The sequence below is a fragment of the Octopus sinensis genome, linkage group LG3 (assembly GCF_006345805.1).
Source record: "Octopus sinensis linkage group LG3, ASM634580v1, whole genome shotgun sequence".
NCBI lineage: Eukaryota > Metazoa > Mollusca > Cephalopoda > Octopoda > Octopodidae > Octopus > Octopus sinensis.
In genome coordinates, this window is record NC_042999.1 from 155,174,134 (window position 1) to 155,201,801 (window position 27,668).

The 27,668-nt window shown below is 35.4% G+C and overlaps 1 protein-coding gene across 1 annotated transcript in view; it reads left to right on the plus strand.

Moving 5' to 3' along the window:
• The window catches only part of LOC115209782, a 217,152-nt gene that overhangs the window by 43,150 nt on the left and 146,334 nt on the right, over positions 1-27,668 (plus strand). The window contains exons 2-7 of the mRNA XM_029778300.2: positions 12,868-12,950; positions 15,771-15,926; positions 17,709-17,834; positions 22,272-22,397; positions 24,436-24,621; positions 25,832-25,987. Coding sequence (XP_029634160.1) covers positions 12,881-12,950; positions 15,771-15,926; positions 17,709-17,834; positions 22,272-22,397; positions 24,436-24,621; positions 25,832-25,987 — 820 coding nt within the window. The 5' untranslated portion in view covers positions 12,868-12,880. The remainder of the gene's footprint in view (positions 1-12,867; positions 12,951-15,770; positions 15,927-17,708; positions 17,835-22,271; positions 22,398-24,435; positions 24,622-25,831; positions 25,988-27,668) is intronic.

Sequence of the window (27,668 nt, forward strand, 5' to 3'; positions counted from 1 at the left end):
TTAGTTCCGTTTACAAAGTCCTCAGAGATGATTCATTTATCACTGTGTGTGTTTTGTATTTCTTTTGGGTTTCTCTTTTAGACCCAAGCCTTTGTAATAAACGGGGACAAATGTACTATATTTAGTCGTAGGTGTAATATGCAGCCCAGTTTAACACCAATATTTGAACGATGGCTTTCACCTTGTCGCAAGCATTAGGAATTGATCACCAGTTCCCTTTCTAGTCATGCCACATCGAAGCCACCTATCAGAACACGCAGACGTCATAAGCACTGTCCTCTTCTCCACAGCCCCTGGGAACTATTTCGAGCCATATATGCAAATACATACATACATATAATTAAATAGGGGTAGAAATTGATATTAATCAATTAAAACCAGTGGTTTAGCATTTTTTTTTTAAATCCGAAGATTAAAAATTGTTTTACATACAAAATTTAGAGGACTGACTACTAAAAGTGGACAACCTATATGCTAAACATAGACGTCAAATCGCCATTACCACGAAGAATGTGTTCTCAAGAAAAATCTCAGCAAAAAAAAAAATGTAAAAATAAGCAAGACAAATGAAAATATACCAAATAATGGTAATGGCGATTTGACGTCCATGTTTAGCACATAGGCTGTCCACTTTTAGTGGTCACTCCTCTAAATTTTGTATGTAAAACAATTTTCAAATTTTTTTTAAAATATATGCGCTCTTCTTTGCACTCCGTCGGTTACGACGACGAGGGTTCCGGTTGAACCGAATCAACGGAACAGCCTGCTCGTGAAATTAACGTGTAAGTGGCTGAGCACTCCACAGACACGTGTACCCTTAACGTAGTTCTCGGGGATATTCAGCGTGACACAGAGAGTGACAAGGCCGGCCCTTTGAAATACAGGTACAACAGAAACAGGAAGTAAGAGTGAGAGAAAGTTGTGGTGAAAGAGTACAGCAGGGATCACCACCACCCCCTGCCGGAGCCTCGTGGAGCTTTAGGTGTTTTCGCTAAATAAACACTCACAACGCCCGGTCTGGGAATCGAAACCGCGATCCTATGACTGCGAGTCCGCTGCCCTAACCACTGGGCCATTGCGCCTCCACAAATATATGCTAAGCCACTGTTAATGGTGATTTGACGTCCCAGTACGGCTGCAATCCAATGACGGAAGCAAGTAACAAATAGCTCTATGATTACTGATTATTCACACACATTCATTCTTTGACTGCTATTTCTAAATCGTGTCACGCTAAATCACAGTGATTGACTACGTTAGACATACAGCGATACAAACAAGTGTGCAATTTGCATCAAAAGCTAATTTAAGAGTTTCTCTCTGCATTATAGTTTGTTCTTACAGAATATTCACGTTTAAATGGGAATAAATATGACCTCGTGTAAGACAATCTGATTAACGATGTTTCAGTCAACAGCTGCTACTCTGTTGGTCAAGCAACCTTGTTTGTTTCTAGTTAACAATGAATCTTTTCACTTCGTCTTGTCTCTTTGAAATACAGGCTCTCCATTATGTATTACAAAAGACTTGCAACGCAACACTACTTTATCCTTGGAAAATTAGAAAATCTCTGATACAATATATCTTCAGACATCTGCTTCTCATTAACTAGGGAAAGAACAATTGTCGAAACAGAAAAGTAAGAAATGTGTACCTCTGAGAAGGGTGAAGATGATTGATTGGTTCAGAAATATTGATTTCTAAATTAGCCACACGGTCAAAAATGTGTATGTCAGTCGGTACAATCAAGCTTAGATTCTGACGTTAAGCCTGTCCTAATGGTTTCGTAAGGAGAAAAACAATATCGGCAAAAGGTATCTTATCTGAAGCTGTTTGAACGCAGACAAACTAGGTGCAAGCGTGACTATAAGGTAAGAAGTTTGCTTCACAACCACATAGTTCCAGGTTCAGTCCCACTGCGTCTTTTACTATCGCCTTGGGCCGTCCAAAGCTTTGTGAGTGGATTTGGTAGATGGAAACTGAAAGAAGCTTGACACACACGTGTGTGTGTTTGTATCTGTGCTTGTCACCCACTACCACTTGAAAAACTGGTGTTGGTGTATTTATGTCCCTGTGACTTAGCGGGATTTAAAAAGAATTAATACGGGATCGATTCACTCGACTAACAATTCTTAAAAGCAGTGCCCTAGCATGGCCGCAGACTGAAACCAGTAAAAGATAAGAGAATAATATTTTCTACTCTAGGCATAAGACCCGAAATTTTGGGTCTTATGAAAGAATGAAAAGCAAAGTCGACCTCGGCGGAATTTGAACTCAGAACGTAACGGCAGACGAAATACCTATTTCTTTACTACTCACAAGGGGTTAAACACAGATAGGACAAACAAGGACAGACAAACGGATTAAGTCGATTATATCGACCCCGGTACGTAACTGGTCTTAATTTATCGACCCCGAAGGATGAAAGGCAAAGTCGACTCGGCGGAATTTGAACTCAGAACGTAGCGGTGGTAGACGAAATACCCATTTCTTATTACCACAAGGGGCTAAACATAGAAGGGACAAACAAGGACAGACATAGGTATTAAGTCGATTACATCGACCCCAGTGCGTAACTGGTACTCTTAATTTATCGACCCCGAAAGGATGAAAGGTAAAGTCGACCTCGGCGGAATTTGAACTCACAACGTAACGGCAGGCGAAATACCGCTAAGCATTTCGCCCGACGTGCTAACGTTTCTGCCAGCACCGCCGCTTTAAAGATAAGAGAATAATGTATAACACAACAGTGATGTCATACATCATGAGAAAGTAAAAAGTAACCGTGAACGTTAATTTTCATAATAGAGAAAAAAAATCAGTTTTTGATCTAAAAACGACCTTTAAAATGTGGTAAAACTATAAAATCCGGAAGTTAACTCATGCTGACTTGAGTCAACGGGAGTTATTTAGTCCGATAATGATTTTCAAAGTTAACTTAAAAGTTAAATCATTAACGAAAATGTTAACTTTGTTAATTAACGGTTAACGGATCAACGGTCTGCTAAACACACTAAGTTCCTTTTGGAGATGTCACAGCATGTGGCATTCCAGATGAGGAGGAGGCCAACCATTACGGAAGCGTAAAATTATCGAACCGTCAGGCCTTTTACCCTCCCCTCAGTCTCGCGCCGCTGGCTCGAACTGGGAAAGGAAACCTGTGGCGTCTAAACCATGCTTTATGATTTCATTGAGAGCAGAATGGTTTAGAAGGCGGCCAGCACTATAATGGTATCTTGTCTTGTCCGATCCTTATTTTCGCCAATCTACAAAAATTAAATCGAGAAATATGAAGAGATTAAAAACTCTGAAGAGCATGAAAGCAGTGGTTCATGTATTTTGTGTGAGCTGGTGAAAAGGTAAGAAAAATGGTTGCTTAAAAGCGAGAGAGGAGAGAAAGGCAGACAGAGACAGATAGGTGGACACAGAGAGACAGGCAGACACGGAGAGACAGGCGGACACAGAGAGAAAGACAGAGAGAGAGACAGACTAACAGAGAGAGAGAGAGAGCGACAGGCAGACACAGAAAGACAGGTAAACACAAAGAGACAGGCGAACATAGAGAGACAGACAAAGAGAGACAGACAGAGAGACAGACAGACACAGAAAGACAGGCAAACACAAAGAGACAGGCGGATACAGAGAGACAGACTAACAGAGAGAGAGAGAGACAGACAGACAGACAGAGACTGGAAGACAGAGATAGAGTGAGGGGTAGACAGAGAGAGAAGGAAAAGAGAAACAAAGAGATCAGTATTGAGTTCTGGGGATTATGTGGCTAAGCAGGGGTTCGATAAACACCTGAAATTTTTTGAGCAGTAAGGGTGCTGAATTATTATCAGTAAACTGAATCTGGAAGAGTGTGTGTAATTTAAGGCCGAAACTCAATAATTTCCTGCCAAATATTAATGCAATTACACCTATTCACCAAACACATATTTCGCATTAAATATTCTGAATATATCAATAAAATATTACTTAATTTTTATATCAATAAAATATTACTTAATTTTTATATCAATAAAATATTACTTAATTTTTATATCAATAAAATATTACTTAATTTTTATATCAATAAAATATTACTTAATTTTTATATCAATAAAATATTACTTAATTTTTATATCAATAAAATATTACTTAATTTTTATATCAATAAAATATTACTTAATTTTTATATCAATAAAATATTACTTAATTTTTATATTAATAAAATATTACTTAATTTTTATATCAATAAAATATTATTTAATTTTTACAGTCTCTGTAACTAGTTTCATTAAATTTCTTTGAATATTTTTTATTAAAACCGTTAATAACACAAATGTACGAAGGAATTATTGTGGTGAAATCAAGATTTTTCTTTTTTTTTTATCAATATATTTTTTCCTTGTTTCAGTCATTAGACGGCAGCCATGCCTTGAAGAACACCGCATTGAAGAATTTTTAATCGTGCGAATCGACCCTCGTTCTTGATATTTTTTGTTGAGTCTAGTACTTATTCCATTGGACCTTTTTCCCCAAACTGCTAAGTTACGGGGTCGTAAACACACCAACATGGGTTGACAAGCGATGGTGGAGGACAAACACAGACAATAAGACACGCATGCACACACTAACATAAATACACGTATGCTGTTACGTTCTGAGTTCAAATTCCACCGAGGTCGACTTTGCCTTTCATCCTTTCGGGGTCGATACCAATTGCGTACTGGTGTCGATCTAATCGACTGCCCCCACCAAAAAAAAAAAAAAATTCGGGCCTTGTGCCAAGAGTATAAAAAGAAAAAAGAATCGCTAGCGCATTGGACAAAATGCTTCGATGTGTTTCTTCTGGCTCTTTATGTTTTGAGTTTAAATTTCACCGATGCCCACTTTGCCTTTTATTTTTTCGAGGTCGATAAAATAAGTCCCAGTTGAGCACTGGGGTCGATAGAATCGATTAGCCTCCTACCGCAAAATTTCAGACCCGGCTCCTACTGTAGAAAGAATTATTATTAAGGCAACGAGCTGGTAGAATTGTTTGTGTGCCGAACAAAATACTTAGCCCCAAGTGGGTAGTAAATAAAAATAGGTAATTCGTGTGTCGCTACGTTCTGAGTTCAAATTCCGCCGAGGTCGACTTTGCCTTTCATCATTTCGGGGTCGATAAATTAAGTAACAGTTACGCACTGCGGTTGATGTAATCGACTTAATCCCTTTGTGTGTCCTTGTTTGTCCCCTCTATGTTTAACCCCTTGTGGGCAATAAAGAAATAAGAATGTTCTAGTTTATTTGAACACAGTCACCGGGTACTGCGAATACTCAGTAATTAACCATGCACCATGATTTTACTAAATGATTTCGGTATTTGTGTAGTGGCGTGTAGACACAGACACTGTCTCGGCTCTCCAGCCTTTAACCCACTAAAATATAACTGCTGAGCGGAGAGACAGCTGCACTATCAGTCGGTTGATGCTTATTTCGACCGAAGAAAGTAACGTAAAAAGACTTGCATTAATCAAAGACATAACATGCCTCCCAGTCTGGGAATCGAAACTAAGACTTCATGAGCTGAATATCCTAGACACTCGACCTTTCACCTTGACATGTTATTTTTGTAAAATAACTAAAAGCAGCTACAAATAACAAATAACAAAAAACGGCAAAAATACAAAAAAGTTTATAGCTAATAACATTAGGTTGACATTCAACGAAAAACGTTGAGAGTAAAAGTTATTACGTTTTGGACATAGTTCTTCTTCGGATACTAGAGTAAAGTCCAGGACAAACTGGAAATAGAAAAAGAGACGAAAAGGAGTTTAAAAAATGGGGGAAAGCCATGAAAAATACTTATTTTTCTTTTCTTTTCTTTTTTTTTTTTAGTTTCAGCTCAGGGCTGCGGCCATGCTGATGCACCGCCGTTTTGCTACACTGTTATTACTAAGAGCCTCCGCTAATATGTGGCACTTGGTGAAGAATGGAGTTTGATATAGCTACCTTCATTTGCACCTCTTGCCGTGAGGTAGGTTCATCTGGGACTCTCGACAGGAAGAGGTCCAGCTTTGATTTAAAAACCGCTGTATCTACTTTGTGCAAGTTCCTCAGACTCTTTGGGAGAATATTAAAAAGCTGTGGGCCCTTGAAACCCAGGCTGTTGCAGTAGCTGGTCCTGAAGCGTGATGGCATTGCTGGGATCTTTGACACGTATGTGGATTACGGTTCACATGTTCGACCGCTTTTGTAATATTTATGGATACTAACATACGTCTAGCTCGAGGGAATGCACTTGTTTTATTTATCTGTAAATATTTCCAGCGTCCAAGATTCTTTATATTAGTTTCATCTGATTTTTAACCTCGATAGTTTAAAATATTGTTTGATACGTCTGAAGTACTGATGTACTGAATAGTTATTAGATTTAGATTGAAAGTCTTCAGTCATGTATGTTTATTCTATTAGAATTGACTGGCTCGATGTTAACAAAAACTCGAGAGTTAAAATAGATCGAATGGTTACAACTGGAACGTCTTTGGTCAACACTGGCTGGGGTTAATCTACAACAATTGTAGCGTTGAGAAATAGGTTGAATGGTCAAAAATGAAACGTTTTTGATCATACTCTTTTACTTGTTTCAGTCATTTGACTGCGGCCATGCTGGAGCACCGCCTTTAGTCGAGCAAATCGACCCCGGGACTTATTCTTTTTGTAAGCCCAGTACTTATTCTATCGGTCTCCTTTTTGCCGAACCGCTAAGTGACGGGGACGTAAACACACCGGCATCGGTTGTCAAGCAATGCTAGGGGAACAAACACAGACACACAAACACACACACATACATATATATATATATATATATATATATATATATACATACATATATATGACAGGCTTCTTTCAGTTTCCGTCTACCAAATCCACTCACAAGGCATTGGTCGGCCGGGGGCTATAGCAGAAGACACTTGCTCAAGATGCCACGCAGTGGGACTGAACCCGGAACCATGTGGTTGGTTAGCAAGCTACTTACCACTCCTGCGCCTTTAGTTTAACTTTTTTTTACACTGACTTGGGTTAAACAATGGAACATACAGCTGTATCGATTAAAACTACGTTAACGAAGACAAATTTTGTGTTCGAGAATTTGCTTTTAACTGTGGGCGAGATATTGAATGATTGCTCGGTCTCCCATGCTCACAGCTCACAAAATATATTGCAGCTGATACTGTATTGTTGAACGATAAATATCGAACGTGTTTCTCTAATTCTTTTACAAACTCAATTAGAGCGTGATAGCGTTACAAATATAAATAACTGTGGAGACAATTTCAAAATAAACAAGGACGAAAATTGATCATTGATTTCTATAAATATTGTATTTAATGCAATGCACATAAACCTAAAAGCGGGCACTAGAGAGCTACATCTGGCCAACGAGACTGTTTTTTATGGCTTGTCAATGTTGATTTGTTTGTAGTTAGTTATGTGTTGAGCGCTGTTAAAGTAGATTCTTTTTTTCTCTCGCTCTTTCTTTCTGTGTCTCTCTGACTCTCTTTCTCCCCCCCCCTCTCTCTCTCTCTCTCCTCTCTCTCTCTTTCTTTTCCTCTTTCCCATCTGGAAGAAATCGACTGAAGTCAGACCTGGAGAGGAATTTGCTGTCAGATCCAGGTCTAAAACGACAGGTCATATGTCTTGACGATGCCTCTACAACTCTGTCAAGAAGTTGACGACCGAAGATAAGGCAAGGCAAATATATAATATTGTCTTTGCACTTAGTACGTAGGCACCACAACCATAACGTGTACTGTCGAAGATTGTATCACGCTGATAAGGTCAGAATAATACGGAAACGTGTCTAGAATTAACTGTCATGCTTGCCACATATTTATTTAGAGTTCATTTTTAAAATTCTCTGTGAATTACCATAAATAGATTAAAACTAAATATCACAATAAACACAAACTAAAACACAGATATCTTTGAAATTAAGCAAATCTTAACATTATCAATATTCGTTCCTTCATAAAACCCACAGAAAGCTACCATTCATTGCAAAAAGCTCTAACAATCCACCAGCCTTCATTAAAATGGTAGTTTAAAATATCGACATATACCGATTGTCATCGGATCGTCCTGGTACTATAGTGATGACCTGTTGCTAGGTAGTTTCAAGGGCAAAATTTAATACTCGTTTTACTTGCTTCAGTCATTTGACTGTGGCCATGCTGGAGCACCGCCTTTAGTCGAGCAAATCGACCCCAGGACTTATTCTTTGTAAGTCTAGTACTTATTCTATAGGTCTCTTTTGCCGAACCGCTAAGTTACAGGGACGTAAGCATACCAGCATCGGTTGTCAAGCGATGTCGGGGGGACAAACACAGATACACAAACGTATACACACATATATATATACATATATACGACGGGCTTCTTTCAGTTTCCGTCTACCAAATTCATTCACAAGGCTTTGGTCGGCCCGAGGCTATAGTAGGAGACACTTGCCCAAGGTGCCATCGCAGTGGGACTGAACCCGGAACCATGTGGTTCGTAAACAAGCTACTTACCACACAGCCACTCCTACGCCTACACTTAACGTATATCACAATTAATGAAAACTCTTATCGGAAACACGAAATAATACAGCTTACCTCATTTCAGTTTTGATACCAGAAAAATCTAGTAATTTTTCCAATTTAATAAATACACTTCAACAATCACGGTACTATGAAACATTTAGCAGAAATGTCTTTAATCTAAGTTACAAATTTATATTTAACTTCGCATAAAATATGATAAACATCATCGCCCAAAACATATCAGCCCTCATTAGCCTTAGTTCCTTCAGTATGTAACTTCATGAACCCGCAAAATAGTCCGCTCGACCCTTTATTTTTCAAGACATTAGTCGCATACCATATAGATATTTTTCAAAGCAGCGCAACACAGTTAATTATCACATCGGCCTAACCTACACTCAGTTTTTACCTCAACATAGACACCTTCAGGTGTGTCATCAGAGATCAAACACCAGTTTGTCTTAGTACAGGTGGTGACTTAAGGGTTAACAGAACACCAACAACATCAAGTTGCCTCATTTGAAGATGAAGTGACCAATATCTCAAGCCGTCTACGTGTAGGTTAGCATTTACATATGCCCAATTTCCTAGACCTGTATGTTTCACTGCGCTCCCATTGCCACAGGGCTTCTGTTTTTTGGTACGTCCACATAACACTCCGAGAATCCAAGAAGTTACCGTGTGTGAATTTGTTTCTAGTGTATAAAGTGTACGCTGCACTGAACCAAATTTTCATCGCAATCAACTATAATATCAGTGGCACTTCATGTTCTTTATACGTGCTTATCTTTCTGCAGAAGGATGCTCTAAAGAGAACTAGAGGTCCTTCATTCCAAATAGTCAGGAGTCTGTCATTCCCAGCTATTGGATGATCGATGACTCTACGGAGTTCATCCGTCCCTTCACAGGTTTTGCTTTATATTATTTATTAATAATATAAATTTTAGTTCATAGATAAATTAAATATAGAGGTATGCTATTGACAATGCAATAATTTATTTATATCACAATATTACATTAAATACTATGAATATAATATAACATAACATAATATTATATAACAAATAATTATGAAAACTATAAAAGGCCAACAAATTGTTTCGACTTATATTTTTTCTGCTATTCATAATCACGGTTCCATTATTTATAAAGTCACTTCATGGTCATGGTTTAGAAAAAGACGAAATTCCGTGTGAAAGGACGGGCGAATTGTAAAAATTAATTCAAATGTCTATGTATTATGAGCGTGAGCGTAAACTATTCAATGACACATCAATTACGATGAAAAAACAACAAAACATTATAACAGATGATAAAATCAAGTGCAATCCACAACCATCGAAATTCACTTCATTTCATCTCAAACTCATACCGACTGAAACCTTTTCATGTCCAAGATAATCGCTTGTCACCACTACATACAACAATAAGAATGTGTGTATATAAATGCATATAAGTATCCAAGTCTTCTCCTACGTATAGGAGCACTCCGTCGGTTACGACGACGAGGGTCCCAGCTGATACGATCAACGGAACAGCCTGCTCGTGAAATTAACGTGCAAGTGACTGAGTACTTCACAGACACGAGTACTCTTAACGTAGTTCTCAGGAAGATTCAGCGTGACACAGAGCGTAACAAAACCGGCCCTTTGAAATACAGGTACAACTCATTTTTGCCAGCTGAGTAGACTGGAGCAACGTGAAATAAAGTGTCTTGCTCAAGGACGCAACGAATCGCCGGGAATCGAACTCACGACCTTACGATCGTGAGCCGAATGCCCTAACCACTAAGCCACGTGCCTACGTATAACTGCAACAAAATATATAAACAATTACGTAATATATATATATATAATTTATATATATATATAATAACATAAATATAAATATTGATATATATATATATATATATATATATTATATATATATATATATATATATATTATATCATATTTATATTATGTAGTATATATATATCAATATATATATTATATATATATATATACATATATCAATATTGATATATAGATATATATATCAATATTTATATTTATGTATGTATATATATCAATATAATATATTTATGTTATATATATATACTACATAAATATAAATATTATTATATATATATATATATAATTATATATATATATATATATATATATATAGATATATATATATATATAATATATATATATATATATTATATATATATATATAATATATATATACGTTCATAATTCCTTTTTTCCAAGATTCCTGGGTGAAATCGTGTGTGTTGAAACAGATATTGTTGTATTTCGGGACGGTCACTTTTTCTTTTGCCAAATAAACACACGCACTAGACTGCTTTTCTTCACTCGTTTATTACTGTCCTTATTTTATTGTTCTAACTCATGGCCATAGTCTGGAAATTTTTCGTCACACATCTGTGACCTCTTCAGATATATATATATCTATGGGGTATTTTGGGTATACACTCTCTGGTCTATATTAACACTTATTACGGAATTCTCCCTGCGATGAATTAAATAAAGGGAGAAATTTTCATTAGGTTTCTAGTCATATCTCCTACGGTATTATCCCCCCGAGACAATAGTAAATATAGAAGATTATCATTAGTTAATGTAAACAATAATTTTTTTTAACACCAATTAATTTAAATAGATAAACGAGTTATTGTATTGAAGATGTAATTGTTTATATATTTTTGTTGCAGTTATACGTAGGCACGTGGCTTAGTGGTTATTTATATTTATGTATGTATATATATATATATATATATATATATATATATACATACCAGGTTCCTTCACGTCTGTCTGTATTTATATATTTATATATGTATATATTTATTTATTAATTTATTTATATTACTTCAACATCCAAACTTCCTCATTCTACATTGAGAGAAGAACGGGATGGACGCTTCATTTTTATGCTGTTGCCGCATTATGTCGTACGCGAATGAGAGGATTTGCATCCCCAACCAAGAATTTTTGATGTAATACATGTCTTGTGGAAGTAGTTGTGCGCGGCTGAAGAAGGCCACAGACACACATTATGCATTGTTATAAATCCGTCAAATAAAGGCCCGAAACATATGTACCGCTGAATCCTTGGCATCATGTTTTTATTTTGATTAATTTACTCCACCACCTACACCACCAAACGGTATATACAGGTGCTTACAATTATCAAGTACTCACCCCGAATTTCTATATATACATACATATATATATATATATATATATATAGATATTATATATATATATATATAATATATATATATATATATATATATATATATGGGAGTAAAGCAAGATAGATAGATAAAGAGAGAGAGCGGAAGTAAGACAGACAGACAGACAGACAAACGCATTATATATATATATATATAATATATATATATATGCGTGTATATATGTATATGCTTGTGTGTATATATATGTACATATATGCGTGTTGTGTGTATATGTGTGTGTATTTGTGTGTGTGCTGGTGTGCATGTGTGTATGCATACACACAGACATACCAATATTTGTTCTTATGTTACAAAACCAACTTTTGCACGTAACCGAAAGATTACTCAATTCGTTAGGTAAAGTTGCAAATATATTTTTGTTTAACAAGAATTGTATTGACAGTGAATTCGAAGTTACAGCCAGCCAAGGCATCATATATCATAATAAAGTATTTTAAAAGTAATACTGCTGAATTTTAGCATTATCTTTCTAGACTGCTTATGAAGGATTGTCAGAATTGGTAGGGGGTCGGACATATATCTTCAGTATTTTTAGTTCTGAGTTCAAATCCCGGCAGAGTCGAACTTTGTATTTCATCTTACATGGCTTGATGAAATAAATACATTTAAATTGTGTAGTGCGGTTCGATTAAATAGTCATTCCCGCCCGACAAAAAATGTATGAGGTTGCTCTTTTGTCAGAAATTATTATTCTTATTCTATTGTGTCTGGGGAGAGTCATTTTCTTTTTGTGCCTTATAATGTAACACACTCACCGGTGAAATTTCCACTTATTTCTTATTTTTATTTTCCTAAAATTTTCGTTGCGTCTTGCAACCTTTTCGAGAGTCTTAGGAAAATAAAAATAAGAAATAAGTGGAAATTTTACCAGTGAGTGTGTTACATTATAAGGCACAAAAAGAAAATGACTCTCCCCAGACACAACAGAATATGTTTCAACACACGAACTCATATAAAGAATCTTGCAACCAAATCCAAAACGAAATATTATTCTTATATTCCATAACAAATTCTTAAGTAAAATTAGTTGTTTTCTTTTCGTTCTTTCAGCTGAATCTGCCAAATGTTAAAAACAATGGCTGTACCCTTTCTTCTCCTGGTCATTATGCTGCATTATGGCAATGCAGCTGAAGGTAAACCGTCTATATTCATTTCTGTTTTCTATTTTTTAGTCAGCACGTGACATATTTTCCCCTTTTGATAGACACAAATGTTAATTGTGTTTGAGGTTACATTGGATGATAAGTTAAACACACACCTAAATAAAATACAATTAAAAAAAAAAACTCAACTACATTATACAATGAGACAAAATTTGTTTATTCAATTAACTTTTCACTCGTAATGGAAAAAGCCATTAACGTTCATGATAAAACTTGCGAAAAAATGCAAGGGAGACAACTCCAAAATCCGTATAGATTGAAAATTCAATGGAAGCATATAGACGAGAAAGGAGTTTGAACTTCGGTTTCGGTAATTACAACCGACGCTTAAGCCTAAATTAATAATTCGGATTTCAGAGTTGTCCCATTTCCTTGACAAGATTTATCATTTAGGTCCATATTTCTCCTTTCATTCACAACGGTGATTTTCAACCAGTGGTTCTCAGCCATTTTTTGCCTATGGACTCCGTTGATCCCTATCTTACTCTGTTGGATCCCCATAGACATTCCATATCTTTAAAAACCCCATTATATTTTTGATAATTAAATACTATTAGGAATTTTATTTCAAAAATTGTTAAAATACTTTTAATAACAAAATTTTACCTGAACCCCTAAGTGTCATATAGACATCGGTTGACAACCACTGTTTTAAATTATTTGTTGGAAGTCACTGTCATTATTAAATTATTTGTTAGAAGGATCGGTACATCAATTACATTAGCCCCCAACTTAACCATATATTCTTCATACAGTACCTATACAGTACTAACACCCTCCATTCAAAATTTCTTGGTCTGTGCCTTAACTAGAATCCGTCGTTCTTCACTTGCAACAGTGTTGGACTTACAGAATGGTTATAAAGTCGGAAAAAATTATATTCGGTATTTGTTCCGGCTTATTACGTTCTGAATTCAAACGCTGCCGAGCACAAAATATCTATTTCTTGATCAAATGTTGTCAAGATTCCAATTTAGCTTGGGAAAGTAAATTTCAGCATTTCATACCAAATAGTCATCTCTCACTCTGTTAGAGGAAAAAAGTCCGATCCCCGTGCTGTAAACTATCAAATTGTACACCAAACAGTCCAGGTAGTTTCGAAGGCCACTGTTTCAGCATCAAGTTTTAGAAATTGTGGATTTGTTATACTTTATTCTGAATCTGATCTACTGCCAACTGTCTGAGATCTTTCCTAAGAACAGGATATAAATATCGTACTAATGAGAAACGAGTCTCCAAGGATTTAAGTGTCTTGGATAAGGACACAACGCGCCAGGGATATCGAACTCACAACCTTATGATCGTGATCCGAATACCCTATCCACATGGCCACTCGCCTTCACTACAGGAACTAACATGAATATCTTTGATTACAGGCCTGCTGGATTAGATCTAGTCTCAAGCTAAACTACAACAAATGAGGGTGACCCTAATCCATTGGGTTTAGTAAATTATACTCCAACAAATAAACCAGCAGAAAGTGGGAAAAAATATTTTCATTATTCCTTACTTGAAGTCGGCAAGCTGACAGAATCGGACAAAGCACCTCCGACAGAATGCTTACAGAAATTTCATCCGGTTCTGAATTCAAATTTCTACTTTATCGACGTCGATAAAATAAATACCAGTTGAGCATTAGGATCCATGTTATTGACGAATACTCTCTTTTTAAATTGTTGGCGTTGTGTCAAAAATGGAAGCTGCTATTCCATACTTGTATCAAATAGTGGATTTGCAGAATCGTTAGAGAGTAGAAAAAAATTCTTTACGTTCTGAGTTCAAATTCTGACGAGATCAACTTTGCTTCCATTCATACAGTTTTAATACCTGTATCAGAGACATTTCTTTCTTACTTTAAAATACTTTAAATAGAGAAACAATCTCTAATCTGCCACCATTGCGGAATTGGAAAATACTGCCAAAGTATACATACAATTCAGAAGATAATGACGAAGAATTTAACCCGAAACGTTTAATCTTTCATTCTCTTGTAAAACATCCGACTTCAGTGCTGTAAACTATCACATTCTACACCAAACATTCCAAGAATTCAGTGTTTTTCCACTAAGTTTTCCAACCTGTATCTCTCACCAGATGGATGGAGCGCAAACGATAAGCATTGTGCTTGGTTTCGATTCTCCGTTGAAGATTTCTCATTTCCAATGATTTACGTTTTAGAATTGGTACGAATATTTAAACAACTCATGTTCGGTTTCACAAACCAGGGACTTTGTGGAAGGTCTGAAAGAAATCAATAAATTTCACTATTCTTCAAATGACTGATAACATCACAATTTATAGAATGAATTTACGAAACAATGACATATCACCATTCATTACGTACTAGAGTTAATAAAACAAAATCCCTGATAATTTTAGACTGTAACCACAATCTGACTTGTAGATTATCTTTATTTCAGGATAAGTCAAAAGCTCTTGAGCTTCACTATTCTTGATAAATGATTCAACCGCAATTGCCGGTCCAAATTATACCACTATCTAAGAACGGAAACGATTAAAAAATCAACTACATGAAAATATTTTTTCTTATCTATTTTATCTATTTTACTACGAGTAGATGTAAAAGGAAAAGAATTATTTGGAGAATAATGAATTCGCTAGTACCATTTATATGAAGGCCACATGCTTGGGTTAGCATTACCATATTTAATGCGAACATATCTACATAAATAAATACATGTTTGTTATTTCTTTCCAATCTCTGTCCATGTCCATGCGAGGCCGTTTGTAATTGTACTATATTTCTTTTTTCTTTTTTTCTTTTTGGAGAAACAGTCATCACATGTTCCGCTGAAGCCAATAACACTTGTGATCTTCATGCAACGTGCAAAGTTTTATCCGATGGTTCATTTAAGTGTGTGTGTCCTGCTGGAGTTGTTAGCGGCGATGGCCTCAAAGGCGAAAATAATACCGGATGTATATTTGGTAAGGAGCTGAAAATTTCTTACACACAAAATGGTCAAGTGAATAAATTCTATTATCAACTCGTTACTGGTTATTCGCTGCGTGATTTAACAGGTCTCTACATGTACAGTACCTTAGTTCATCTAGGAGTGTAGGTTTCACAGCTTTATAGAATATTACGAGGGAGAAAGTAATGATATTTATAGTAACCGCCGCCACAGGGTCTCTTGACTTCCATTATGTTAAGTCGGATGTGAAATCCTTTAAATAATTCTTTTACCCCATACGACCTGATCAGCGATCACAAGATGTGTCACAGTTGCTGCTATTAGAAATTATGTTCCCAACAACTCATTTGTTAGCGATCCTAATGTAAGGAGAAAAAAGGGAAGGGTCTATTGATTAGATGATTGCAAAGGACTTAAAGAAGTAGAGATTATTATCTGTACTGTAATGTTTGTTGGGATTTATAAGAGTAAGCGTGCGAGGGTGGGAGAAAGAGACGGAGAAACACAGCGGAAAGGAGATTATGAAAGTGAAGAAAAATGAACATATGGGTACTTGAAACATTCGATTCCAGATTTAAGAAAAGGGAGAAAAAATAAATGTCGTTGAAGTTTCAGTGAAACACGCCCGTAGAAAACACAATATGGCGATCGTTTAGTGTTTCATGTTGCGAGACAATAAAAGAGAAACAGGGAGAAAGATAGGAATTTGAAAATAAAATGTTAAAGAAAGTTGGAATTTCAGGTAATGTTTGATATCCGACAGATTCAGTTAGTGAGATTAGACGATGTCAGAAACAAAAATTGGTCGTTGAAACGACTTACTATTTTACAAAAGCAAAATAAGGAATCTCTTCACACTAACAGTACAATATTTTACGGTGCCCATTGAGTGTCTAAAACATATATTAGTTTTGCTGAGGCTCTGATAAGGAATGAGATGTAAAGCCAGTTTCGAAAGGCACTTCAAGAAGAACGTCTCATTTAATTAAACGTATTATTTAATTAAACGTATCATTTAATTAAACGTATCATTTAATTAACATTTTTCTTGCGATATTTTGGTTGAAAGTTTCTGTTGTTTTTCATTTAATTTGATCATAATGAAGACTTTATTAAAATAACTTTCTCAATATTAAATTGACGCGTGGAGATATAACAGCAAAATTTTGGCGGAAGGTTTCAACTTAGGTTACTTAAACACTTGTCCCATTTCTGTTGAAATACAATACCTTTCTTTCAACTAACTTTGCGAATAACGAAGAATGGAGTAAAATGACATTCTCATTATTAAGTTGCTGTTTGGAACTTAAATTCAAACGATATTTTGAGGACGATTTTAAGTTAGATCACTCGAAGCCGTTTCTTAAAATATCTCTGTTGAAATATGCTGCCTTTCTTCCAATTAATTTTGAAAAAAACAAAGAATTAATTAAAACAACTTTGCCATTATTAAGCTTCGTGAACAGAGGCGCGAGTGAGACTGTTTCAACGTGGCCTGTCTTAATATTCATAAAATAGCAGCCAAATCTCCCTTATACCATATTCTGCTGTTTTAAAATATATATATGTTGACTAATGTAATCCTGAGTATGACGTCTTTCTTTGAGAGTGAATTATCAAACTTCAGCTCAATCGGTGTCCCTCAAGGGGTTTACATAAAGCAACAGCTACTGAGAAGTGTTCCCTAATCCTACAGATTAGTCATTCCGTCCTCCAAGGTTCAAAACTAAACGACAGAAAGAAGATGCCAACATTATCAGTCTTTTAAATTTGAATAATTTTTGTCGCCTTTCAGTAAATTGGGAATATTCCTGTGAAGAAGACCCAGAGAGATGCCATGACGAATTGGGCTCCTGCGATGATGACTACTTTTGTAATTGCAAAGACGGTTACAAGGGAGATGCTGTAACAGAGTGCATTGGTAAGTAGATTCAATCATTCATTCACCCAATCGAGATAAATCATTCCAGAATCCTAAGGATGTCAGCGCTTACATATATACATTATTCACCAATCATATATATATATATATATATATATATATATATATATATATATATATATAATATATATATTCATACATACATGCATACATACAAACATACATTCATACATACATACATACATACATCATACATAACATACATACATAATATACATACATACATACATACATGGTGGCTGCCCCCTCGTTATCGAGTATGGCCATTGCGCGAAGCTTAATCAATGTTGTTATCGTGCAATGCCTGTGCAAGAAGATTTTTTTAAGTGAGGAAAGGCTGTGCACTGAGTCAATCCCACTCACCAAGCAGCAGCAGCCATAATCCGAAAAGAAGAACAAGTCTACATCATCGGTAACCACTGAGCCGCAGGTTTTATATCGGAGTTATCCCAGTTACCTGAGTTACCTTCTCCTAGAAGGATGCCCTAATACAGGCTAGGAGTCCTTCACTACCATAGGTTTAACCGCGCGATCGGGTATTCAGTCCGATTATTTCTATGTCCCCGCGCATGATACAGCCTTAAGACATTTATTGGATGGCCGTTGACTCTCAAGAGTTCCTCCGCCCTTTGACGGGTTTTGTTTTTCATCCCGCAGGGTGTCCAATAAACACCTTCCTCACCAAGCAAGCTTGGTGGGGTTGCTGATTTAGTCGCCGACGACCCGACCATGCAACAGGTTGTACTGGGTTACATGTTACCAGTAGCACTCGAAAGTGACCTGACATAAACATACATACATACATACATACATACATACATACATAGCTATATAATATATATATATATATATATATATATATATATATATATATATATATATATATATATATATATATATATATATATATATTATATATATATATATATAGAATTAAATAAGAGTAGAAATTGATATCAACCAATTAAAACCAGAGGCCTAGCATATTTAAAAATCTGAAGATTAAAAATTATTTTACATACAAAATTTAGAGGACTAACCACTAAAAATATATGCTAGATATAGACGTGAAAATCGCCATTTTCCACGAAAAATGTGTTCTGAAGAAAAAATTTCAGCAAAAAAAAACAAACTGTAAAAATAAGCAAGACAAATAAATATATACGATATGAAAAACCATTACCTATGTACTAATTAGTTTCACTTGTTTATTTATACGTATGGATACGCGTTCTGCATCTGGTTCTTGAAATTATGTTTTGTAAACGACAGACTATGCTGATGATCTTGCAGATGTTTGCGTATCCATATACGTAAATATTAACAAGTGAAACTAATTAGTACATAGTTAATCGTTTTTCATTTCGTATATTTTCATTTGACCTGCTTATTTTTACACTTTGTTTTTTTTTTTGCTGAAATATTTTCTTGAGAACACATTTTTCGTGATAAATGGCGATTTTCACGTCTATATCTAGCATATAGGCTGTCCATTTTTAGTGGTCAGTCCTCTAAATTTTGTGTGTGTGCATATATACATATGTATGTATGTATGTATGTATGTATGTATGTATGTATGTATGTATTATGTATGTATGTATGCATGTATGTATGTATATGTATATATATGAGTATGTGCATGTGTGAGTGTGTGTGACTGTGCGTGTGTGTGTATGCATATATATTTATATATGTTTACATATTCAAATATATGTGTATCTAAATTGATATATGCATATATATGCATGTTCATATATGTATACATATATGTGTATACATATATATTTATTATATTAAGGGCATTACTACACGTAAATGCCTCACGCTATGAGGGACTCTTAACGTCAAAACTACCATAATAGATATACAGTGTACCGATAGCGAGCGAATGCAACGTGGAAGTCGTCTCTTAAAAACAGATTCAACTGCAAAACATATGATTTCATAGCTAGTGTACATAGTCCACTTTTCAGTCGTCAATGCAGGCATAATCAGAACACATAAAAATGAACAAAATTTAACATTCCAGATGAACGTGAAATGTATCCAACATAGCACATAGAAATGTTCACTCTTATATATTTATGTAAGAGGCAGTCTTTTCAAATTACATCTTGGTACACTTGTATATTCGGAATAATTCAGCACTGAATATATTCCAGTTAAATTTCATACTTCAGCGCTGAATATATTCCGGTTAAATTTAAAATTAAATATAAGATAAAATTTATACAAGAAATTATCAAGTAGTCAGCGTAAAAACCTTATGTATAAATAGTTACATACATACATATACATTTATATTCATACATACGTAAAATTGGCCCTCCGTCATTTACGACGAAGACTGTGGCACTTGATCTGACCAACGGATCAACCTGCACCTGAAATTAGCGTGCAAGTGGCTCCGCATTCTACAGACTCGAGTACATTTCATGTAGTTCTCAGGAAGATTCAGAGTGAAACACAACGTGACACTTTCACTACTGGCAAGTAATCTTGAAATAACACACATACATACATAAAGACACACACATACATAAAAACACACACATACATACATACACACATACATACATACATACATACATACATACATACATACATACGTACATACATACATACATACATACATAAGGACATGCATACATACGTACATACATACATACATACATACATACATACATACATACATACATATGATCATACACATAAACGTACATACAAACGTAAATACTTCCAAGCATGCATATATATTCTTAAATTCTTTTACTTGGTTCAGTCATTTTGACTGTGGCCATGCTGGAGCACCGCCTTAAGTCGAACAAATCGACCTCAGGACTTAGTCTTTGTAATCCTGGTACTTATTATATCGGTATCTTTTGCCGAACCGCTATGGAGACACAAACAGACCAATATCGTCTGTCAAGAGATGGTGAAGGAATAAATAGACACATGCACACAAATATGCCCATTAATATATATATATAATATATATATATATTTATTTATTTATTTATTGTGCATATATATATATATATATATATATAATACATATATATATATACATATATATATATATATGCATATATACATATATTATATACATATATATATATACATAAATATATATATATATATATATATATATATATATATAATATATATATATATATATATTATATATAATATTATATATATATACATATATAATATATATCATATACATATATATGTATGTATATACGACGGTGGGCATCTTCCAGTTTCCGTCTACCAGATCCACTCAGGAGGGTTTGGTCAGCCCAAAGCTTTAGTGGAGGACACTTGCCCAAGGTGCTATGGTGCTATGCAGTGGGACTGAACCCCAGAACCATGTGCTTGGGAAGTAAGATCCTTACCACACAGCAACGCCTGCGACTATACACTCACATGTACACGCATGCGCACCAAAATATATGTATACACACATGCATACATGTATGCTTGCATACATATGTGCATGCACTCATGCAAGTGTGCATACATACAGGCGTTCATGCACAAATAGCACTTTTATACATGCATACATACATGCAGACAGGCTTGCATGGATACAAATATCAACACAAGGAATGATTGTGGAACATTCCCATCAACACATATGCCAACTGTAAGCATAACAGACCGGACATTCTTGTTTGGGACAAAGGGTGTAGCGTGATAGAGGCCAGCTTTCCTGATGATGTGACTATCTTTTAGAAAACTAAAGAGACAGACGATAACTATGAACAACAGTTTCGAAAACTCCAGCTTCTATATCTAGATTATAAATTCACATTTATACCAATAATAAATGGTGCGCCTGATTTGCGAATAAATGCCTAACTGGTTGTCTGGCTAAGCTAGGGGTTTTAGAAAATGACATCGATCAACTAACTCGTACATTACAATCTGTAAGTGGAACAGTACAAATATGCAAAACTTTTCTCGAGTTTAATATGTGACATTCTCTTCATTATCTAAATTCCAACGATGGAGCATTGTATGTCTGTTAGAAACCAGCTCCTTCGTCAGAGCAGGAATTAAAATATTTAAAAACAGAATACAATATACGTACATGCATACATGCATACATACGTACAAACATAAATATATACATACATATAAACATACGTATATACCATCTTATAGCATCTACACATATAATCAAATCTGTGTGTTTAGACGCATATAAATAAGTTATTCTACATACGACGGGCTACAAATATATATACAAGTTATAAGTTTGTATATGAATATGTATACACATGCGTGTGTCTATATATGCACGTGTATCTTTGGGAATATGAGTAAGTGTATATGTATATGGTACTATATATAATAAAAGATATATAACATAGTTGTCAACATTCGTGGTATTTTTCTTTCCATTAGATATTGACGAATGTGCATCGGACGCCTTGAACCTGTGTGACGTCAATGCCAACTGCACAAACATCCCTGGTTCCTACAACTGTTCTTGTAACCACGAATACGAGGGGGATGGTTTCACTTGTAAAAGTAAGTTACCTTCTTTCTCTTTCTAAACTTTTAACAAACCATTCTAATCCGTTGTCATCGCGGAATCATTTTCCATTGCATTGTGTCTGTTACGCGTTTGGTACGACGGAAAAGTATCGCTTCGAACAAAACGCTTATTAATTGTTTCTAACTTTTTACGTTCCGAATTGGAATAGTGCCGAGATCCACTAATTGAGCACTGGACAGTATGTAAACGTAGTGGAGGCGCAATGGCCCAGCGGTCAGGGCAGCGGACACGCGGTCGTAAGAATGCGGTTTCGATTCCCAGACCGGTCATTGTGAGTGTTTATTGAGCAAAAACACCTAAACTCCACGATGCTCCAGCGGTGGGGGGGGGACTCCTCTGTACTCTTTCACCACAACTTCCTCACACTTTTTCTTCCTACTTCTGCCACAAAGCAGAGGAACCATGGTGTAACCCACTATGGTGTGATAAACTTTCAGACCCTAGTCTAGATTGCGAATCCTCTGTACCTTAGGATGGTTCAGCTCTCCGCCCGATAAAAGCCATCGTTTACGGAATGAGGATAACAACGTCTATATCGTGTGGTGGGTGGATCTTCGAGTTGCCACACGCATTCTTAGTTGCTTAGAGTCGGCACGAAATAGAGAATATTCTTTGTGGCTAATGACGTGAGTCCTGATTGGAAGAAGAAGAAGAAGAAGAAGAAGAAGAAGAAGAAGAAGAAGAGAAGAAGAAGAAGAAAGAAGAAGAAGAAGAACAGAAGAAGAAGAAGAAGAGAAGAAGAAGAAGAAGAAGAAGAGAAGAAGAAGAAGAAGAAGAAGAAGAAGAAGAAGAAGAAGAAGAAGAAGAAGAAGAAGAAGAAGAAGAAGAAGAAGAAGAAGAAGAAGAAGAAGAAGAAGAAGAAGAAGAAGAAGAAGAATGTAAACATCGGAAAAATTATTTGCGATATTTATTCTGGCTGCTTATATATTCGGGTTCAAGTTGTGAGAAGATCAACTTTTTTCAAACACAATTACTTCTTACTTTTTGTGAGCGGAAACATAATCTCCATTCTGTTACCATTGCGGAATTGGAAATAAGTACCAAAGTATACCGATGATTATGAAGATAATGGCGAAGAATTCAATCCCATATGTTTAATCTTTCATTCTCTTGAAAAAGATACAATCTCAGTGTTATAAACTATCAAATTCTACATCAAACATTTCATGATCAGTGTTTTTTCAATTGATTTTCCAGCTTTTATTTCTCACCAGATGGATGGAACGCAAACGATAAGCATTGTTCTTAGTTTCGATTTATTGTTGAAGATTTCATGTTGAAGATTTACGTTTTAGAATTGGTACCAATTTTTGACAACCCGTGCTCTGTTTCCTAAACCAGGGGCTTCGTGGAACGTCTAAAAGAAATCAATACATTTCACTATTCTTCAAATGACTGATAACATCACAATTTATAAAATGAATTTACGAAACAAAGGCATGTCACCATTCACTACCTACTAGAGTTTATGAAACAAAATCTATAAGTTCAGACTGAAATCACAATCTGACTTGTCGATTATTTCAGGATAAGTCAAAAACTCTTCAGCTTCACCATTCTCCGGTCCAAATTATACCACAATCTAAGAAAAGGCAACGATTAAAAAATCAACTGCATGAAAATATTTTTCTTATCAATTTTACTACGAGTAGATGTAAAAGGGAAAGAATTATTTGGAGAAAAATGAATTTGCTAACTAGCATTTACATGAATACCACATGGTTGAGTTAGCATTACCATATTTAATGCCAACATATCTACATAAATAGATATATGTTGATTGTTATTTTGAAAGTTTGTTATTTCTTTCCAATCTCTGTCCTTGCCAGTTTGGCTTTCTATCCTATAGAATATTACAGTCACAACTGAAGCAGATTGTGATGCCCGCTCCACATTCGTAAGGCCACACCAATAGACATGTAAAATTTGAGACCATTTTCTGAAGCACCTTGTATTTCTAAATACGAGGGCAGTTTGTAATTTCACTATTTTTGTTTTATTTTTTTGTAGAAACAGAGACGAACCAAAGTTCGGGTCTCGAAACAGAGACCACATGTTCCATTGAAGCCAATAACACTTGTGATTCTCATGCAACGTGCAAAGTTTTATCCGATGGTTCATTTAAGTGTGTGTGCCCTAGTGAAGCTGTTGGCGGCGATGCCCTCAAAGGCGAAAATAATACCGGATGTATATTTGGTAAGTAGCTAAAACCTTCGTAGATGCAAAATGGTCAAGTGAATAAATTCTATTATCAACTCATTACTGGTTATTCGCTGCGTGATTTAACAGGTTTTTAAACGTACGTTACCTTAGTTCATCTAGGAGTGTAGGTTTCACAGCTTTAGAGAATGTTACGAGTGAGAAAGTAACCGCCACAGGGTCTGTTCACTGGAATTATATTAAGTCTAATGTGGAGTCCTTTAAATATTTCTTTCACCCCATACGACCTGATCAGCGATCACAAGATGTGTCACAGTTGCTGCTAATTGAAATTATGTTGCCAACTGCTCATTTGTTAGCGATCCTAATGTAAGGAGAAAAATGGGAAGGGTCGATTGGTTAGATGATTGTAAGGGACTTAAAGAAGAAGAGATTATTATCTGTACTATTAATGTTTGTTGGGACTTATACGAGTAAGCGGGCGAGAGAGAGAGAGAGAGAGAGTGAGATGGGGTGAGAGAGAGAGAGATACGTAGAAACACAGCGTAAAGGAGATTATGAAAGTGGAGAAAAATGAACATGTGGGTACTTGAAGCATTCAATTTCAGATTTAAGAAAAGGGAGAGAAAATAAATGTCGTTGGAGGTTCAGTGAGACACGTCCGTAGAAAACACAATATGGCGATCGTTCAGTGTTTCATGCTGCGAGGCAATTCTCCAAATGAGTGAAAAAAACAAAATTTATAAAATGAATTTACGAAACAAAGGCATATCAGCATTGATTACTTACTAATGTTTATTTTATAAATCCATGATAATTTTAGACTGTAATCACAATCCGACTTGTAGATTATGGTTATTTCAGGAGGAATCAAAAGCTCTTCAGCTTCACCATTCTTGGTAAATGGCTCAGCTGCAATCGCCGGTCCAAATTATACCACAATCTGAAAAGGCAACGATTAAAAAATCAACTACATGAAAATATTTTTCCTTATCTATTTTACTACGAGTAGATGTAAAAGGAAAAGAATTATTTGGAGAATAATGAATTTGCTAGTACCATTTAAATGAAGGCCACATGGTTGGGTTAGCATTACCATATTTAATGCGAACATATCTACATAAATAAGTAAATACATGTTGATTGTTATTTTAAATGTTTCTTATTTCTTTCCAATCTCTGTCCATGTCCATGCGAGGCCGTTTGTAATTGCACTATATTTCTTTCTTCTTTTTATTTTTTGGAGAAACAGTGATCACATGTTCCGCTGAAGCCAATAACACTTGTGATATTCATGCAACGTGCAAAGTTTTATCCGATGGTTCATTTAAGTGTGTGTGCCCTGCTGGAGTTGTTAGCGGCGATGGCCTCAAAGGCGAAAATAATACCGGATGTATATTTGGTAAGGAGCTGAAAACTTCTTACACACAAAATGGTCAAGTGAATAAATTCTATTATCAACTCGTTACTGGTTATTCGCTGCGGGATTTAACTGGTCTTTACATGTACGTTACCTTAGTTCATCTAGGAGTGTAGGTTTCACAGCTTTAGAGAATGTTACGAGGGTGAAAGTAATGATCTTTATAGTAACCGCCGCCACTGGGTCTCTTGACTTCCATTATGTTAAGTCGGATGTGAAATCCTTTAAATAATTCTTTTACCCCATACGACCTGATCAGCGATCACAAGATGTGTCACAGTTGCTGCTATTAGAAATTATGTTCCCAACAACTCATTTGTTAGCGATCCTAATGTAAGGAGAAAAAAGGGAAGGGTCTATTGATTAGATGATTGTAAGGGACTTAAAGAAGTAGAGATTATTATCTGTACTGTAATGTTTGTAGGGACTTATAAGAGTAAGCGTGCGAGGGAGGGAGAAAGAGACGAAGAAACACAGCGAAAAGGAGATTATGAAAGTGAAGAAAAATGAACATATGGGTACTTGAAACATTCGATTCCAGATTTAAGAAAAGGGAGAGAAAATAATTGTCGTTGAAGTTTCAGTGAAACACGCCCGTAGAAAACACAATATGGCGATCGTTTAGTGTTTCATGTTGCGAGACAATAAAAGAGAAACTGGGAGAAAGACAGAGAGAAAGATAGGAATTTGAAGATGAAATGTTAAAGAAAGTTGGAATTTCAGGTAATGTTTGATATCCGTCAGATTCAGTTAGTGAGGTTAGACGATGTCAGAAACAAAAATTGGTAGTTGAAACGACTTACTATTTTACAAAAGCAAAATAAGGAATGTATTCACACTATCCACTTAACAAACAGTACTATATTTTACGGTGCCCATAGAGTGTCTAAAAAATATATTAGTTTTGTTGAGGCCCTGATAAGGAATGAAATGTAAAGCCAGTTTCGAAAGGCACTTCAAGAAGAACGTCTCATTTAATTAAACGTATTATTTAATTAACATTTTTCTTGCGATATTTTGGTTGAAAGTTTCTGTTGTTTTTCATTTAATTTGATCATAATGAAGATTTTATTAAAATAACTTTCTCAATATTAAATTGACGCGTGGAGATATAACAGCAAAATTTTGGCGGAAGGTTTTAACTTAGGTCACTTAAACACTTGTCCCATTTCTGTTGAAATACAATGCATTTCTTTCAACTAACTTTGCGAATAACGAAGAATTTAGTAAAATGACTTTGTGATTATTAATTTGCTTCTTGGAACTTAAATTCATACGATTTTTTAGGACGATTTTAAGTTAGATCACTTGAAGCCGTTTCTTAAAATATCTCTGTTGAAATATGCTGCCTTTCTTCCAATTAATTTTGAAAATAACAAACAAAGAATTAATTAAAACAACTTTGCCATTATTAAGCTTTGTGAACAGAGGTGCAAGTGAGAGTGTTTCAACGTGGCCTGTCTTAATATTCATGAAATAGCAGCCAAATCTCCCTTATACCATATTCTGCTGTCTTAAAATATATATGTTGACTAATGTAATCCTGAGTATGACGTCTTTCTTTGAGAGTGAATTATCAAAGCTCAGCTCAATCGGTGTCTATCAAGGAGTTTACATAAAGCAACAGCAACTAAGAAGTGTTCCCTAATCCTACAGATTAGTC